This window comes from Lissotriton helveticus, chromosome 7 (genome assembly GCF_964261635.1).
Source record: "Lissotriton helveticus chromosome 7, aLisHel1.1, whole genome shotgun sequence".
NCBI classification, from domain to species: domain Eukaryota; kingdom Metazoa; phylum Chordata; class Amphibia; order Caudata; family Salamandridae; genus Lissotriton; species Lissotriton helveticus.
In genome coordinates this window covers 138,292,886-138,312,909 of record NC_136068.1, presented here as the reverse complement: position 1 = coordinate 138,312,909, position 20,024 = coordinate 138,292,886, and the positions used below count along the sequence as shown (strand labels likewise).

The following is a 20,024-nucleotide window of genomic DNA, read 5'->3' as shown; positions in this document are numbered from 1 at the left end:
ATTTATTCCATCTTTGCTGTCTTCTGGACTTTGGCAGCTAGCGCCGGGACGCCCCTTGGCTGGGGCAGCCGTGCGCTATATAAACATATATAACATAATATTTCTTCCTTTGCTGACAACTCGGAGGCTCCATGGCAGCAGCAGAGGAATCTGATGCTGGACATAGGAGCCAGCAAGGCATGATTCTTAATGAGGACCCAGACAGAGCAGCAGGGCCAGGTTTCAGAGGAATACCCACCCCAAGCCCTCTCCCTGCATCTTGATAGGACTTGAAGCACAGTCCTACCGCTGTGACAATGTTAGGGATCCTGCCCCTGCTGCTCTTAGTGTCCCCTCATTGGCCTCAGGGATGCCCCTTTTTAGCATATATACTGCGCTGCCTGAAGTATGCTAAATAAAAAGGATTGTGCATGTGTTGGAGGATCGTAGTTGAACTACGTCCCTCACATGCGCAATCCATCTACAGAGTGCTGTAATTTCAAACATCACTCTGTAGCTGGATTATCATTCAGCCTTTTCATCCTCCTGTCCAGGAGCCCGGTGGGGAAGCCGAGAGAGCTGGCCTGTGCACTACAAAGTCCACGTAAACATGAAAGTCGTGTTTGCCTTAACATTGCTAAATTAAACATTTTACAAGTGTAATAATTTAATTTAGCTGTGGCTCCTTGGGCTTTCAGGTGGCAGGGCTATGCCCTGGAGCCCCTGCAAAGGAGCCGCCCATAACAAATCGCAGTTTATTTGTTATCCTCAGCTGCGCAATGCATTGTTGCATACTTAAAAGATGCAGATGACATTGTGGACTTATCTTCCTGGTCATTAACCCCAGGAGTTGTTCCCATCCATGAGAGAGGCCGGGGAGGAAAATGTAGGTGTCCTGGAAGAGGAGGACTGGAGATTTTCAATCATAGCTCTACACATACAGTGGAAATTCAGCCTCATACATATTAATTCAATTTAAGTATCTCCACAGACTATTATAAATGGTCTCATCTCCTTAAAATGTCCATGGCTCATCTTCCTCATGTGTCGGGTGCTTTACTGCAACAGGCACCTAAACAAATTCGATAGATGTTTTTTCCCTGTGTCTGCCATTTGGACCCTCGCCTATCTGACGCGATCCATCTTGATTCCTCAAACCACCTCAGGCACCCCAACCCTCCCAGCACAATTCTATGAAAAGAGCAATATTTTTTTATGTTTCAGTTGCTGAATACTGCATTTGTGTGTAAGTAAAACAGAAAAATATTGATCCGGTTTTTGTGTGTTGCTGGTGAAATAAAATTACCTGTTGAATAAAATATACTAGAGCTTCAGATAACTGTGCAAGTTTCATATACAATTCAAGTAACATAGGCCATTTAACAAAGCAGCTAAGGATATAGGGGGATGGAGCATCTTCCCCCGGCAACCTGGGTAGCCATATGGATATGGAGGCGGACTGTTCGTTGGTTGGGCGGGTGGGGAGATTGACCAGGGTGACCCAGTTGTGAACCGGACAGGTGTCTGTGCTGCAGGGGTTTTGGGACTGAGACATCATTGTTCTTTCAACGTTGTAAGATGTCGTGAGAGGAAGGGTCTTGAAATCCTTCCGACAATTACAGGACGAATACCAACACCACCGCAGCCAATTTTACAAATACCTGCAGTTCCGACATGGTCTACTCTCATATATTCGGAACCTACAGGAATTGCTGGAGTTTAGCCCACTGGAGGGTAGGCTGCTGATGGGAGATGTAGGTGCCCACAAGATTGGACATATTTATGAGACTTTGGTTACACATAGCCCCAACACCTTGACAGCCATGCAGGAGACTTGGTGGGGAGGACATGGACAACGATGATTGGACTGAGGCTTTGGCGGACCCTCGTGGTGCAGCCATATCCTCTAGCCACCATCTGATCTAACTCAAGTATCTACATAGAGCCTATTATAACAGACAGCGCCTATGGTTGATGGGTGTGATACCCTCCCCCATGTGCCTCTGATGCGGTGTGGAGGAGAGGGTCTTCCTCCTCACAGTCTGGAGTTGTGAAGCATTGCAGCATTTCTGGAAGTTAGTGACCTCTTGCCCTGCCTGGGCTTTGTTGTGGGATGTACCTCTTGACCCCAAACTGATTCTCTTTCAAAATACAGAGGCGATCGGGGGAAATCGATACAAGCAGCATCTTTTGTTTTTGGGACTAACCTTAGCCAATTGCGACTTAGCCCAAAACTGGAAGGCGAAGTCAACGCCTTCGATGGGAGTATGGAAGACGGCCATGGGTAGGTGATGGGAATGGAGATTGCAGTCCCCAGAAACATGGTATAATCTGGCGGCGGTGGTCAGACTATCGAGGCATCCTATTACCGCTTGTACAGTCTCTTGAACTTTTAATAGAGACTGAGGTACAATCAAATAGGTGTAAGCTACAGTGGAGGGTCCCTATTCCCTGTACAATACATATGTCTATGTGCGTTATTGATGTAAGGGGTTCTGAGGGGTAGTTTCATGTCTGCGCTCGTTTTATTTGATTATGTAATACTAGCATCATTGAGATGTTGCATTTATATATATATATGCATTGATGTGAGAGCTGGTCAGGCCGTGATGTACTAAAAACTTTAATAAAATATATTACAAAATAAAATAAAAAGCTGCTTGGAATATGATAATGATAAAACGTATCAGCCAAGGAAAACAAGTAGCAGAGCAAAAAAATAATTACTTTCCACTTGAAATCAAGCCAGGAAATTGTTCATATGTAACTTTCAAATATCCTAAATCCATGTTGGTCTCTCACCATCTTCCTACTTCTCTCTTGACTCCTTTGTCCTCCTTCCAGGTTGAGCCTGTCTTTGCCCGGGAACTGTTCCGTCATGCCCAGCAGATTGATCCACAGTTGCTACATTACGGCGCAAAGCCGGGTGAGAGCAGCGCCCCCGACAGCATAATCAAGATCCTGAGGGAGCTGTATCACTCTTGAAGACCCAACCGCTTCACCTGGGACAGTATTCTGGGCATTGACCCAAGGAACATTGATTGTTGCGCTGCTGGACCAGTCTACCTGCACCGGAACGACGGTGCCATTTAAACCTCCAAGCCCCATCTTATTTAACATGGATGCACTTTTTGCTTGGTTGGCTTGGTCTTGGTGATCCTGGGATCACTAATTGGCTCATGGACTTTCGTGTGTCGTGAGCAGAGTTAGTTTGACTTCAGCTTGATAGCGCTGTGATCTGTGTGCTGCATGCTGTCTGGGCTGCGCAACGAGAAAGACCTGGTGTGAGCAGGATGCTGAGCTGTAGTGATGGGGAAGAGTTGCAACACCCATGTGTGATTTAATAACAGTAAATCTAGACATTGGCGATAGTGTTAAAAGGGAGAGGGGTTGAGATTAGGCCTTGCTGGAAGGGACGGGGAGTGGTGAGTGTAACAGATATAGCCTGGTGCTCCCTAAGGGTCCCGGGCTCTTACTGTCTTTTATTATCTTATTTTTATACAATGTTGTAAAATGATTTCCTTTAGAATCCTTCTGGTGTGCTAATGAGATACAAAAAATTAAAATATTTTCTTTTGGAAGGCTGACTTTAGTCATTCAGTGACTTTGAAGTAGTGAGTTTGTGATGATGGCTGGGACGCGGAGAGGGAGACTTGCAAAAATGCCACAGAATTTATAGTCATGAATGTGACTTTACTGAGTGAGTTAGTAGTTGTAAGGTTGGACCCTACAAGGAAACCTTAGGGACACATAAGGAGACTGCTTTAACCGTGCACTATGAATTGTGTCTCCCTGAAGGCTGAACTATCACAATAAGCCTATTCTTTGACAGGCCTATACTCGGTTACTACCATCATCATCAAACTTTTGATTGATTATGATTTTCGGCTGTTACCGATCGGTATTTATATACTGAGATGTAGGGCATCTCAAAATACAGATTCGGTAATTTTACCGAATCGGTAAATTTACCAAATCGGTAAAATTACAGATTCGGTGTAGTTTTGAGGTGTAGGTGCCACTGTAAACAGTGCCACAGGGCTTCAAGGATTCGTTATTTACCACCAACTATTAGTTGGTGGTAAATAACGAATACCTGTGTATATGCAAATCTGTGCATGTACACCTGTGCCATGTGACAGACAAACATGCCCTTAGGGCATGTATGTGTGCCACATGGCACACAAACACTAATCAGGGGTGCAACAGGGTGTCAAAGTGACACCCTGCCTCCAGGCCCATAGGAATCAATGGCAAATACTGAATCGGTAAATACCGATTTGGTAATTACCGAATCTTACAGATTCTGTAAAAAAGACCGAATTATTACCTACATCTAATTTACCGATTCTAAAATACCGAATCGGTAAAATTCGGTATTTTAGAATTGGTAAAAAAGATTCACCTACATCTAGCCCACAATGTACAAAATGTTTCATGAAGCAATGAGTACTACAGGGTGTACGAGTCACTTGTGTTCCATACTGGTCTGCACTTGGTGCTTGGTTTCGAGAAGCAGAGACTCAGGATTTCAAACGTAACACAATGTTTGGGTTTGCGTTTATAAATACCAATCTATGTCTACCCAAACCAAACCTTTGTACTAACGTTAGGATAATAAAAGGCTGCGGGCAAGCAGACAAAATGTCCTCAAGTATATAAAAAAAAAGGAGCCCTGCTCGAAACGTGTGTGTTAATCCTCCGCTAATCCTCCTTTTTGGAAAAAGCACAAAGATTTTTGTTGTATAACCCTCACCCACCAAGGCTATTACCCCTTGGTGGCATGCTTCATCATAGGGTTCTTCCCATTCTGCTGCAAAAAAGGGGTGTGCTGCTAGCTGTGTGTTAAACGGTAGCACTGTTATTTTTCAGATCCACACATTTATAGAGGATAAGAGTTTTTTTTTCTTTTTTCGCGAAGTTACAAAAACCTGTCTCATTGGGAAACTACGATTATTCATTCTTCCTGGTGGTATGGTTAAAAATGGGAAGAAAAATAGAAATTGTTCTTGAATTTAATGACCCTACTTTCTAATCGGTCTACATGTTTCTGCCACCCTTCTCTGTAGCTTTTGTCAAGACCATGGAAATTCACTCCTGAGACCACTGCCAGTTAGAACGATAATTGCAAAGTGTTATGGCATCACACACTCTACATGCAAATATAAATAAACCGTACACCTATTTGGTGTCGCGTTCTGAAATTATCTGAAAGATATAAAAAGAGAAGTAGCTTGCCATGGTAGAGGGCACATTCTGAAGACCATGCACTCCGCAACAGTGCAGCAGTCATGGAGCGTCATGCACTTTCAAAATACGCCTTAACCCTTTGGGTGCTGGTGACGGAACCACTCCGTCACCAGCCACGGACGGGCTGTGCTAATGACGGAGTGGTTCCGTCACGGCCCTGCCGCCACACCTGCGCGGCAGCGATTTCGCGCCCACGCTGAGCGTTCTATTGGGCGGGCGGGGCAGTGACGGAACCACTCCGTCACAAGCACAGCGCGCCCGAGGCTCGTGACGAGTGGTTCCGTCACGAGCATGGCGGCGCCGCGCGCCGCCCCTCCCCTCTAGCGCTGCGGCGGAATTACTGCCGCAGCCAAGGTGTTAATGCTGTGTTTTTCTGAACATGTCTAATATAATCATTGATACAACCCCTGTGGGCGAGCACTAGTAGACCAGGTACACTGGACAATACAATACATAAAGGTGGCACTACATGCATATAGAAAGCAATAATATTGCTTCATAGGTCCTGCAGGGGAGACAAGCCCGTTGTCACACGCTGCGTGTAAAAGGGAGGCGAAACAGTCATTAAGTATGTTAAAATGTGGTCTTACATCGAGGATTCACTTCAGCTATGCCATACTTGCAGCATTAAGGTCTTGTCTGGTATAGTAACATAAAATCGCGTCCCTGTTGCCTGCATATTGCCTGTGTAGACCCACTTGTCAGGCTTTTGAATGCTGTGTTTTAGAGCGAGCGTGTGTAACGTGTGTGTCTCGCTCGGGCTGCTGGGTGTCAGTGGAATATACCACGCACCCAGCCAAAATGGCTGCCAAGAACAGAACTATTTCCTGGTTCCATTGTGCTGAATCGCTAAATCCTACGGCAGGTGCTGGATATAGTTGAACAGGCGTTTCTCTCTACAGACATGGAAGTATTTATTGTTAAGGCAGTACTGCAGCCCCCCATACAATTACTAGGCTTATATATGCTTCCTAAAGCGCACTCCATGGTGAAGCCAGATACCATTGACTAAAGTAAAGGAAAAAATTATAAAGGAGCAACATTACCTTTACAATTTTCTCATAAACACAGAAAGAGACAAAAATGGACCAAAGAAAGGGTTAGGGTAGAGGTCGTATCAGTGTATGAGAGGAGAGGTGTATTCAGATCCCCTCTGTTTTGTTTTGTCTGCTTGCCCTCAGCCTTTCATTATCCTAATGTTAGTAAAAAGGTTTGGTTTGGTTAGAAATAGATTGGTTTTAATAAAGGCAACCCACACGTTTCGAGTACAGCGCCTGTTTTTGATATACTTTTATGAGTAAGGAGAATGAGCCCTCTTTTATAATATCTCTTAGCTCCTCTCTTTTCATATATATATATATATATATATATATATATATATATATAAAATCTACACTACTTTACTCAAAACCAATACACTCTACGCCACTGCACTCTGCCGAACTAACTACACATCTGCACCTTACGCCACTATACTCTTCTCTGTAACACTCTATTCTACTGCACTCTATGCCCCTCTATTCTACACCACTGCACTCTACGCAACTTTACTCAAAGGCCACTCCACTCTACTCTGCACCACTCCACTCTACACTGTCCCACTCTGTCTCTCTACTCTTCAACACTGCACTCTATGCCACTGTACCCTACACCAGTGCACTCTACACCACTACTCTGTACCACTGCACTATACTCTTAACCACTCTACTCTATACCACTTCCATCTACTCTGAAACCGCCTACTCTAAGCCACTGCAATCTATGCCACTCTTCTCCACTCTGCGCCACGCCACTCCACTCTATGCCACTGCACTCTATGCTGTGCCACTCTATGCCACTCTGCTCTACACCACGGCACTCTATGCCACTCTACACTAAATCACTACACTTTACGCCAATGTGCTCCCCACCACTTTACTCAAAGCTAGACCGCTGCACTCTATACCAACTACTCTGCATACTGCACTCTATGCCATTATACTTTACTCTGCAACACTCTACTCTATGCCGCTGCACTTTACGCAACTACACCCTGCATCACTGCATGCTACGCCATTATACACCATTGTGCTATACGTCACTGCACTCCATGCCACTCAGTTCTACGGCGCACAACTGTACTCTATGCCACTCAGTTTTACGGCGCACAACTCTCTGCCAGTGAACTTAATGCCAGTTTGCTCTGCACCAATCAGCTCTACGCCACTCTACTGCACTCTATGCCAATTCACTCTATGCCACTCTACTCTTCATCACTCCACTCCATGCCACTCTAATCTATTCTGCACCACTGCATTCTACACCACTCAACTGTATGCCACTCTACTCTACACCTCTTCCCTATACCACTCCACGCTGCACCACTTCACTCTATGCCACTTCACTTTACTCTGAAACAACCTACTCTGCACCACTGTACACTTTGCCACTCTACTGCACTCAGCACAACTCCATCTATGCCATTACACTCTGCACCCCTGCAATCTACTCTACACCACTCTACGCCACTGCATTCTACCCCACTGTACTCTGGTGTTGTTGGACCTGTCTGCCGCGTTTCCAGAACAAGATTTTATTGTTCATTTTAAAGTAAGATTGCATGACATCCACAGTACTCCGAACACCGGAGGGACTGTGAGAGGAAAAGCAAAATGCAGGGAGTTGCAATCAATACAGCAGTCAAAATTAAACAGTATAATCAGAAAAATACCCACCCCCCTACCCTGTAAGAACTACCCCCTCCCGGATCCCACCCTAACCCCGTTCACGATGTCCACTCAGGTCTGCAAACAAAATAGTCATTTTGAATTGGTGATGCACTCCATCCCCACCTTGGTCCTCAAAACATTTGTTGATCAGCGACATCCCGCTGTAGCGGCGGCTCGAGCCACAGTCCTCTGTACTCCGCCCATCTCTTCCATATTTTATAGTGCTTTCTGGGGCAGCTCCGGGCCTCATATACTGGATGTTCCAAGCCCATACAATAATCCAATCCTTGTTTCCACACCTCTATTGGGGGGGCCCTGGGGTCCTTCCAAGCACGGGCCACATCTCTCTTGGCTACCGTGAGACCTAGCTGTCTGCGGCGTTTGACTCCATTTCTCCATCTTTGTTGGTGCAAAGGCTGCGCCAGGCTTGGCTGAAAGATGTCGCTCCCAACCTGCTGAAGTCCTTCCTCCTGGGTAGGACCCTTCCAGTTCGCTGTGGGGATTTTAGAGCCAAGCCTCATTCCTACTCTATTTAACTTGTATGCCACCCCATTGGCAAAGTTGGTGCAATCTCTTGGCTTCCGGGTGTTGTTCTTTGCAGATGACACCCAGATCATCGTTATCATCTCCGATGACTGGGAAGGGGTGGCGGGCAAGTTTAGGACTTGCATGACTGAAATCTACATGTGGATGAGGGAGAACTGGCACTAAATGAACAAGTACTTGGTCCATGCTCTGGAGGAGGGCTGAACAGAAGAAGAGGCATGACTCATTCATGCCATGGTCAAACCGGAACGTAGGATACTAGTGTGACGATGGAGCGAACAAATGGTAAGCCTATAGGTAGGCTGAATTCGTGTGTAATGTAATTGGCACACATGTAAATCCCTCCAATGCCTTTGGGCTGTGAACACGTAATATAAAACTACACAAACACAAAATATCTGTCTAGATTCTGCAAAGGCCCAGACATTATAAACAAAGATGACTACTATAAACATCCATATTAATTTTAACTTGGCTTTTCTGCCTTTGTCTAGTTAACTATCAGTCATGGCTCATTATGAAAGGTTTAGTACACATTTTCATGCCAGCCAGGACATTATATTGTTGGTCAATCTGGTAAACAAATGGCGATCCATAATGGGACAATCCGGGAATGTGGCTGGGGTGTAACACAAGCCCCTTCAGCCCCCACGGTATGGGTGCCCCCGAGATGCAAGGGCCCCCTCAGCACAATACTCAGGCCCAAGAGCTCTGGATTAGATCCGGAGTGGGGGCTCCTCCGTGTACGTGGTGGGGGGCCCTCAACATTCGGTACACCACTGGAATGTGGGCCACTTTTTCTGGGAGTCCCGGGCCAAACTGTGATCCCAATCCAACCCTGACCCTAGCATTCGCAGTTGCCGCTAGCTAAGATGTTCCTGCCAGTGCCTTGCAGATGAAAGTGTCTCTTTCCTCATGCAACCATGAGAAGTGTTGCAGAAGGGCTCTTGCACTAATTGCACTTGGAGCTCGAGATCCAGGTGAGCCACCTTTGCATATCGAAAAAACTAAGAAAACTGCATGCACAAAAAGTACATAAATGTCCCACTTTCAGGGCATATGGGGCAGATAATTCCTATCTTATCCTGCAGTCCGCGGGGCTCTCTGCAGATTTGCGGGCAGAGGGGACGCGCAGACTGAGGGTGGAGAAAAGTGTAGTACAAGCATTTACAATGCAACGGTCTCGGCATTGCAAAAGTTAGAGCTATTAGCATTGTAAATGAACGCGAGTTTAAGGTCTTGACATTGTAAATGACAAGGTCTTTTATTTATGTTTTAAAAACCAAAACATAAATAAAAGTCATTGTCATTTACAATGCCAATAGCTCAAAGTCGCGTAATATGTATGGCTAACTACAGTAGCCTCCTGACGAGTGCCCTTTCACTTAATTTTTTACAAATGAAAGCCCTGGCACTTTTTTATTTATACAAATTAAGCACGGGTGGTGTCCGTGTCTGCATGGCAGTGGTGGTGTCCGTGTGTGCATGGGAGTGGTGGTGTCCGTGTGTGCATGGGAGTGGTGGTGTCCGTGTGTGCATGGCAGTGGTGGTGTCCGTGTGTGTATGGCAGTGGTGGTGTCCGTGTGTGCATGGCAGTGGTGGTGTCCTTTTGTGCATGGCAGTGGTGGTGTGCGTGTGTGCACGGCAGTGGTGGTGTCCGTGTGTGTACGGCAGTGGTGGTGTCTGTGTGTGCATGGCAGTGGTGGTATCCGTGTGTGTATGCCAGTGGTGGTATCCGTGTGTGTATGGCAGTGATGGTGTCCGTGTGTGCATGGCAGTGGTGGTGTCCGTGTGTGCATGGGAGTGGTGGTGTCTGTGTGTGCATGGCAGTGGTGGTGTCCGTGTGTGTATGGCAGTGGTGGTGTCCGTGTGTGTATGGCAGTGGTGGTGTCTGTGTGTGCATGGCAGTGGTGTTGTCCGTGTGTGCATGGCAGTGGTGGTGTCCGTGTGTGCATGGGAGGGGTGGTGTCTGTGTGTGCATGGCAGTGGTGGTGTCCGTGTGTGTACGTTTCTCGTGCCATGGAGAGACTGAGTACAGCGCCTGGACTGGGTCGGGGTCAGTCTGCCCAGTAATGATGTTTCTCATGCCATGGATAGACTGAGTACAGCGCCTGGGCTGGGCCGGGGTCAGTCTGCCCATAGGCCACGGTGCTCGTGCCATGGAGAGAACAGCGCCTGGGCTGGGTCGGGGTCAATCTGCCCAGTAGTGACGTTTCTAGTGCCAATAAAAGAGCTGATCGAGAAGAACTCGCAGCTGGAGCAGGAGAACAGCCTGCTGAAGACTCTAGCGAGCCCCGAGCAGATGGCTCAGTTCCAGGCCCAGCTGCTGACGGGCTCGCCGCCATCCTCCGCTCAGCCCCCTGCACCGCCGGCCTTCGGAAATAAACAGGGAGACATTAAACGCAGCACAATGATTTGTTTCGTGTGACTGCAATTTAGTGCGTAGAAATTGAAATGCGATTTTTGTTATCGTGCAGGGGAATTGCTCCTTCAACATCCGCATCCAGTGGCTGACACAGAGGCAAGTTGTCAAAAGACCTTTTAGGAGTTCCCTGTGGCTCACCTCTCAATAGCCCTGGTCAAGCTTGGAAGGCTTCCACTTCAGGGGCGTTCCACTTATGTCCAGGAGGGCTGGACCGTTGCAATATTTTCAGACTAGCCACTGAACATGTACATGAGTTTCATTTTCAATCACTATAAGCAAATCTACTTAACATCTTAACAAACCTCAGACTCCCTGGATCTCCACTACAAACTGCTGATTTAAAAGTTGAAAGGTGGAGTCATCAAGGAGTCCTGCAGTGCAGCTAAAAGATAACATATTTATGAGCCAAACAAAGATAGTTATACAAATGTGTTAAAACACACTAAGCGTTTCTAGAGGAAAGCTTGAATAAAATGTGAAATAACCGGTCATAAATCTTTGCAAACTAAGTCCCTCGGATTCAAACATATGACTTACGTCAAAGTGGACGACTCATATCTATGGATCAATGTTTGTAATAAGCCGTTAGTGCACTGAGCTGCAAGAAAAAAGCTAAATAACAGTGAAACAGCAGATGAAGCAAACAATAGTGATGGTCTATATTGCATTATCACCTTCTGAACATGAACATGTATATCGTGTTAGAAACTTAAAAGGACAAAGGCTTTGGGACCTTATAACATGCTGTTATGCTGCAGCATGTGTGTGGCACTAAATCCACACTGAATGTTCATGAAAGTCAGTGGCAGTCATTCTCAAGGGCCAAACAAAATACCAAAATAAGTATTTAACCATCACTGATAAAAAATAAAATGAAAAAGAACATGAAATAATTTAGGAACATTCAGTCCCTGCTGACTGTCATTTGGTGATTATTAGAACTGTCCTGAGATAAGCTATGAAAGAAAAAATTAATTTGGCCTTGCGTAGGAACGAACAAAAACGTAATATTATAATAAATTTGGCAACCCATATCACTCTCAGCATTGTTTTGATCGTACCACTCTACAATTGTAAAATTTTTCATATAAAGGAAACATGTAACAACAGCCTTAACAGTTTTTACTGATGGTAATCACCACTACTTAGCTAGACTGCCATTCACCGACAGTCTGCTCAACCCATACGAAAAACATCTGACCACAATCACTTTAGACGGCACGAAAAAAAAAAAGCATGGCTGTTTATCAGCGCCGCGCGCCTCTCTGCAGACTCCCCCTGCATTCCACAGAGGCGCGCGACGCGATCCGGCCTGCCATGCATGCCGTGGAGACCAGACCTGGCCGCGCGCACAACGTTATCCTATGGAAAAACGCTGCGCGCGGCCAGGTCTTGTCTCCCTTCGGCGACTCAGACTGCTGAGACGCCGACAATAGTTCTCTGGCGAGAACGCGCTTTTAGCGCGTTATAGCCGAGCCCTAAAAAAGGGCCCCCTTGCAGAATTTACCTGCTGGGTCATGGAGCACTGGCAGTGGTTTTCTCATTGTCTGCAGTGTGGTGAGGTGTGTGGGGCCAAGCATAGTCCGGACAGCAATTTTTTCAATAGGACCGGATCCCACCCACCAACATTGCCAACCAACGTGTCTCCCCTAATTTAATGGGGGTGACTCATATTATACCCCGTTGTTTGCTTCCAGATTGCCGTTTCCAGTACAGTTCTGTTTTGTACTGCTTTGGTTCCCTCATATGGCCAAGCAGTGCAACAAATGTTAAAAATCTGTGGCACTCGGTTTAAACGGGGTCAGCTGATTTACAGCCGATATGGTGCTGTCGGGCACAATCGGGTTTAATAGATTTCCGGATAGCCTATGTGTACTGGATCAAATGCGCATCCTCTGACTGTGGCCCTCACAGTTTCTTGTGTGCTGCTGTGGTAAGTGCAAAAAGAACAATTGATGGACAGAATGCAGAACAATGTCATACATTCACCTTAGTACAGAGATCTGGGCCTAAACCCATCGTTTTTTTTTCTCACCATGCCATTCCAGTTTGAACTCAGTCATATGCAAATCATTCTTGATCCTGTGCCAAGTGGGAACAGTATAGCCCGAACGGCCGGGCCAGGTCCTCCTTAGATTGGAACCAAGCATCTTAGGACCGGTTTCGGGGTTTCACCCCTCCTCAGCCAGAAAAGCTTGACTCGAGTGGCATGGAAAGCACTGGACCCATGTGTGGGCATACCCGTCTCACCCGGGTGACAAATGCAAAAAGAACAATTGATGGCCAGAACGCCGAACAATGTCATACTTTCACCCAGTACAGAGATCTGGGCCTAAAGCCATGATTTGCATATGGCCAGGTCTATCCTGGCTGATGAGGGGAGAAACCCCGAAACCGGTCCTAGGATGCTTGTTTCCGGTCCAGGGAGGACCTGGCTTGGCAGTTCGGGCTGGACTGTTCAATGAGGCACAGGTTCGAGACTGATTTACATATGGCCAGCTCCAAACTGGGATGGCATGGTGAGCAAAAGAATGATGTATTTAACCCAGATCTCTTGACTGGGGGTGAATGCTTTGATTTGTTCTGCATTCCATCCATTAATTGTGTGTCTTTTGCTTTCTCGCCCTAAGAGTGCCAGTCATGCCCAGACAGGGGTCCCGAGCTCACTGTGCCACTGGATTCAAGCTATCCTGGCTGATGAGGGGAGAAACCTCAAAACCGTCCTAGGAGGCTTGTTTCCGGTCCAGGGAGGGCCTGACTTGGCAGTTCTGGCTGGACTGTTCCCAAGAGGCACAGGGTTAAGCCTGATATGCATATGGCCAGGTCTAAACTGGGGTGGCATGGTGAGCAAAATAATTATAGATTTAACCTGGATCTCTGGACTGAGGGTGAATGTTTTGATTTGTTCTGCATTCCATCCATCAATTGTGTGTCTTGTGCTGCCGTGGTAAGGATTGACCCTGTAGCTAGTCCATGTGCCGCCCGTGGCGGTCCCTGCAATTGCCGCCGGTGGCATGTAAGGACGGAGGGTGTCAGCGCTGCTCATACCCCGACCACCGCAGCTGCAGGTAAGAGCGGGGGCTAGGGGGTCTTGCCAATTGCTGTGACAGCCGTAGATAAGAGCGGGGGAGGCCACCGCCCCCAAAACACGTACCACCTGGGGCGGACCGCCCCCTTGCTACGCCACTGCAGCAATGGGTCACCACTCTCCTAGATATCACCTGCTGGTTTCTTCTGATCAACCAGTACGTGAGTTCAGGGTGAACAGTGAGTACCTGCAAGGTTAACAGTGGTGTATGAGTGCAGAGGGAGCAGTTTTGAGTGCAAGATGAATGGTGCATGTGCGCAAGGTGAGTGGTGCCCCAATGTAGGGAGAGCGGTATGTGTGTAGGGAGAGAGGTGTGTGTTCAGTAAAATCAGTGTGTGTGTGTGTACAGTGTGAGGTGTGTAAGTACACTGTAACTGCAGCGTGAGAGGTGGGAGTTCAGGGTGAGTGGTCGGTGAGTTCAGGATAAGGGTGCTTGAATGTAGGCTGCAAGATTTATGAGTGCAGGGTAAGTGAGGGTTGGCAGCAGGGTGAGCGGTGTCTAAGTGGAAGATGAATGCTTTCTGAGTGGAAGATGAGTGGTATGTGTGTACAAAGTAAACAGTGTGTGTGTGCAGGGAAAGCGCTATGTGTGGTGTATAAATGTAAAGTGGAAGGTGTGTGAATGATGTGTGAGTGCAGGGTGAGCGGTGTGTGAGTGCAGGATGATTGGTTCGGGAGGCCAAGATGTATGGTGGGAGAGTGTAGAGTGAAAGATGAGTGGGTGCAAGGTAGATAATGATTGACTGCTTGGTTAGCAGTGAGTGACTTTTGAGTGAGAGGTATATGAGCTGAGTGTGAGTGCAGAGTGAGTGGTGTGTGAGTGCAAGGTAAGAGATATGTAAATGCAAGGTGAAAGGTTTAGTAGTGAAAGGTGTGTGAATCCAGGGTGAGCAATGTGAGTGCAAGGTGAGAGGTGTGCCAGCAGAGTGTGAGTACATGAGTGCTCTCTGTGACGGGTGAGTGGTGCATAAGTGATGGGTAAAAGGTGTTTAACTGCAGGTTAATTGGTGTGTATTCACTATGAAAGGAATAGGTGCATGAGTGCTGGGTGAGATGCATAGCAATGGTGTCTGAGTGCAGGGTCACAGTATATAAGTGCAGAATGAGTAGTACAGCTCACAAGAACATCATATTCAAGTGGTAGAAAATAAATTTCTAAGAACCTTACTATCTGTACCACAGTCTACCCCTACTTTTTCTATCCACACGTAGTTGGGGCTGGGTTATGTATCTGACACACTGAAAATAGCCCTGCTGACATGTTGGCTTAAGATCTGGCTTAACCCGGAGATCTCATTGAACCATATGATCATAAGGGACTGTTTAGCTCTAGATAATGCTGGTAAAATTCCGTGGCTGGCATACATTGATACTACATTTAAAAAACTTGGGCGGCCTGGGCTTTTTCTGGCCCCTGAAACTATAAAGAAAGAAGATGTAGTTTCAATTAAAACCGCCATGGTAAATGTTCTTACATCCGAAAGGGAGGAACTAGAGCTCAGAAAAACTATGGTAAGAGTGAACTTTGGCTTAGTGAGCTCACCTGGTATTGAGCCTTATTTGAAGTTAGTAACTCGCCCTTTCCATCGGTATCTGCTAACAAGATTTTGATTTAATATAATCCACCTCACTTTGGGAGATTTCCCTAAATGGGGAACACCAGATAATGCCGACCCTTGTAAGTGCGACAATTTTTCCTTACAAGATACCCTACATTTTGTTATGTTTTGCGAATTTTACGCAGACATCAGGAAAAAGTATTTGTTACCTGTGTTAAGGGAAGCGGGGTTTGTGCAGGTCAGGCCGGCACTTCTTTATTTACAACTGTTGAGTAGTGCGCGGATCACGTTTCATGTCGCAAATTTCCTAGTGGCTGCAGAGCGGATTAACAAATTGAAGAAAAGAGTAGGTCATACGGGGGCCGTAGTCAGTTTATGAATATAAGTGTGGATTATTTATTTAAGAAGGAGCTATAAGAAAATGTTATTGTATATAGTGTATGGAATTTTTTAAGTGTAATAACCGTACAGAGATGGATTTATAATGACATTTTAATGCTTTTTGAATGTGTGAAATTTTTAATGTAAGGTTTGCTGGATTTATAGATATGTGTAATAATTTTACCTGTGTCTTTTTATGATTTTAAATTATCGAATAAAAGTACTTGACTGACTGACTGAGTAGTGTCTATGTAGAATAAGCAGAATAAGTGCAAGCTGAGCAGTGTGTGAATGTTGGGTGAGTGGTATCTGAGTGCAAGAGACATCATTGCAGGGTCAGTGTGCAGAGTTGGTTGTGGGTGAGTTTGCAGGGTGAGTGTGGTCAAGGAATGTTGAGAGGTGTGTAAGTGTGCAGGGTTAGTGGTGTGTGAGTGTGCTGAATAAGTGATGTGTTTGTGTGCAGGGTGAGTAGTGTATGAGTAGAGTGCAATTTCTGAGTGTGCAGGATGAGCTGTGAGCAGAGTGAGCAGTGGGTGTGTGTGCAGTGTGTCTATGTACAGGTAAAGTGTGCAGGGTCCTCCATTAGGTAGTTAGAACAAGGACTATTTTTAGTATTAAATTAGGTTTTGAAGGAGAGACTTCAAGGTGCAGGGCGTGGCTGAGATTGATCTGTGATATTATTTTAAGAAGGACCCCATGTTGGCCCACTATAGACCTTCCAATCTAAATCCAAGTCTCACCAGAGCTACCCTGATGTAATATGACAGCCTGAACACTCTCTTGTAGACTTTTAGGTGTCAATTTTTAATCGTTTGAATGAGTTGTCCCGGTAAGCCCTCACTACCATGAGTTATTGCAAATAGTAACACAGCCTTGAGCACTTTACATATTGGGGCTGAAGTATGGCTTTCGACGGCGGCATTCAGTTGGTAGAGCCTGGTGGTAATTAGTGCAAGCTTGTCCCTGAGATGGCTCAAGTATGTTTTTGGGCCATCATTTGCAGAGGGACAGATAATTATTAGATTTTTTTTCCTGTTATTTTGAAGGGGCAGAGGGACCAGTAGCGATTTGTTAGCTTATGCCTCCTCGCGAAGGATATTACCTTTGTTTTCGAGGCGTTTACAATCATCTTGTTTGTGCAGGGCAGTTAGCGTTCTCCGGATCCTTATTTTGGAGTAAAACAATGTCGTATGCGAACTGCAATATTGTGATCTTGACTTTCTGGGAATTAAATTGGCGTGATTTAAGGCCAAGGACTTGTGTGCTGTATATAGGTTCAATAGCATTGGAACTAGGCACATCCCTGTTTTAGCCCTTGATTCATGTTGATCTTCTTGGTTAGCGCGGTGTCTGACACTTTGACCCTCACCCAAGTTGATGTATACAGTGATATGATAGCGTTAAGCAGGTTTCTAGGCATACCCCACACCTGGAGTTTGCTCCATAGATTTCCCCTGTCCACCATGTCAAATGCTGAGGAGTAGTTGACAAAGCATGCATAAAGAGCTAATGACTTCTGGCTGTTCGTCTGATGTATGAGGTAGGAAAGAGTGACTATATTATCCAGTGTGCAGGAATTCGATCTGAATCCTGTTTGACAAAATGGAATTATTGCATTAGTTGTTGCCCATGACTCAAGATCTTTTAACCCCTTGCATGCGGGGCTCTTTCCCCCGCTGTGCTGGGGGAGTGGGGGGCGCGCCCCGGTGCTCGTGTGCTCATGACGAGCTGAGCTCGTCATGATCACACCCGGTTGTGTAGAACGTTTGCACAGCAGGGGAATTAGCCCAGCGTGCGAGCGTTCCAACGGTCATGACGAGCTCAGCTCGTCATGAGGGCTCATGACGAGCTCAGCTCGCCATGAGCGTTCAAGGGGTTAAAATGGCAGAGGCGTATATCTTGGCCTCAATGTCCAAAAGGGCAATCAGGTGTTAATTGATGGGATTCTGTCTATCGCCCTTTTTAAAAATTGGGTGCACTATTGAACCTTCAAACTATCGGGAACTTGGCTGGAATTAAGGCATGTGCAGAACAGTGAAGTATTGCAGGCCACAGTGCTAGATTGCTAAATCGCCTTTGAACAGTTGAGCTGGGAGCCCGTTTGGGCTTGGCGCAATTGAAGCTCTTGTTTTGAGTACTGTTTTTTAGATTAAATTAGTCGCGTACTAGGGGTTGAGTCCCTTTGGATCATCAGCAGAGTCTAACATTTCAAGTGAGAACGCAGTTGGTGGTTCCACTACGTATAGTTATTTTACATGCTGGGTCCACATAGTTTCGCATAGTTTCGCCAATTGCGTTATCTCTGTCCTGTTTTTTTTTTTTATATGCCTTCCTAAATTGGCCAGATTAAGCCTGCTCATAAGAGAGTATACATATTGCCACTCCTTGTCCCTCGCTGGTGTTTTACCAGTCATACCAATTGCTTATGTTGTTTTCTTGCACCCTGCAGTTCCGGTTGCAAAGCAGCTTTGATTTGTTGATTGTGGCTTGCTGTACTCAGTTTACGAATATCCCGTCAGCTAATCCGAATGGATGGATTTTTGTTAGACATTATTGGCTGAAGGTGGTCACGACCTGGGACAGAGTATAGTGATTTATGTATGCCCCAGTGGGTGAGTAAATGTTCACCGCTTTGGGCCCGCAGGAACTGGCCAGTGGTAGCTTTCCATGCTATTAATTTCTGGAGACAGACCAGACCCCATTTTATTCTCTGGATTAAAAATACAGATTTGTCATTGAGAGAGTTGCCGGGTGTCTTATGACCTTCACGTTTGGATGAGCTAAGGTTAAAAATTGCACGGAGTAGAAGGTGGTCACTCTTGTGTAGGGAGAGTACTTCAAAGCTCTCGAAGTGATCCACAACTTTTTCTGAGGCAAAGACATAGTTGATTGTGCTTATCCTGCTAAATGTTTTCAAGAACTGAGATGATGGCTCTGAGTGTTCAGCTATGGTCTGGATGGACTTCAGGCCATGTTTGCCTAAGATTTTGTCAGGCTGTTTGCTTAAAGAGTTTGTAGGTGGGCCATGAATAGGGGTTGATCATAGTTGTTGCAAGTTGAAATCCCTGCAAATGTTATTATTTCATGGTTCACATGATCACAGAGTATCCGATCCAGGTTATCATGTAGCTGGTTGAGCCTTTTCTCTTGCACTGAGCCGAAGCTGTTAAAATAGACATTAAGCAAAAGAATCCTAATTCGGGGGTTGTTGCGTTAAGTCACTCCAGTGCGAGCACTTGAAGCATCTCATCTCTAGCTGGAATTTCTGTTACTGTTAGTTTCAGTCTGAGGTGAAGCTAGATCTACATGCACCCCCCCACCCCACCCATGGCCTCCAAAATATGTTGGTTTTTTCTTGCTGCTTGATGGACCCAGTGGAAGCCAGTTATTGTTAGTGGGGTTACTGACGACGCTTCTTGTCGGCAAAGTATATCAGATGCCATCAGCAGTGATTTTGCGGTTACTCCTTTTAGTAGTCTTAATAGCCCAGCCACATTTCATGTCGGAGCTTTATGGATTGTTGTGTTTTAGCTGAGCACGTCGTAATGCTAGGAGCAGCTTGTTGCCTCTCGGAACAGTGTGAGTGGTACCCAGCTCCAATCAGGTGTGTGTTCTCCCCTGATTTGTCCTGTTGCGACCTTCCTGATGGGGCCCCTCATTGGCGAATAGGAGCGGGCTATTTGAATATTCCCTGACGATGAGTGGCAAAACGAGTGCCCGTTCCCCTTTAGGATGCTGTAGGGGCGAGCTTTTAAAATGGGCGGGTCAGTTGGCTTTGGGTATTTTAGAGCTAGGACTTTAGAGATTCCTATGACCCAGTCCTCAAGGATAGGCTTGCATTTCAATATAACTTCTGGCAGACGATTTGTTTTTAGTGTTAAGAATGTAGCTTCACTCCCATTGATGCACTCCGGGGTAAATTTTAACTCAACGCTCAGGATCTCCTCAGACATGATTTTTAACTGACTGGGAATGGCCTGAAATAGCCTTAAGAAGTTGGAGCAATTCAGGACATTGTGGCTCCCCTCTGAAGAGTAATATGGAATAAGCACCAACTTTGTCGGTCTTTTATTAGTCGGGCAATTGCC

At 46.0% G+C, this 20,024-nt stretch overlaps 1 protein-coding gene across 3 annotated transcripts in view; it reads left to right on the top strand.

Moving 5' to 3' along the window:
* Window positions 1-3,560, top strand: part of LOC144768246 (interferon regulatory factor 4-like) — a 237,736-nt gene extending 234,176 nt beyond the window's left edge. For all 3 annotated transcript variants that reach the window (XM_078651763.1, XM_078651765.1, XM_078651764.1), the window contains one exon: window positions 2,824-3,560. In XM_078651763.1, coding sequence (XP_078507889.1) covers window positions 2,824-2,964 — 141 coding nt within the window. In that variant the 3' untranslated portion in view covers window positions 2,965-3,560. The remainder of the gene's footprint in view (window positions 1-2,823) is intronic.
* The last annotated feature ends 16,464 nt before the right edge of the window (window positions 3,561-20,024 follow it).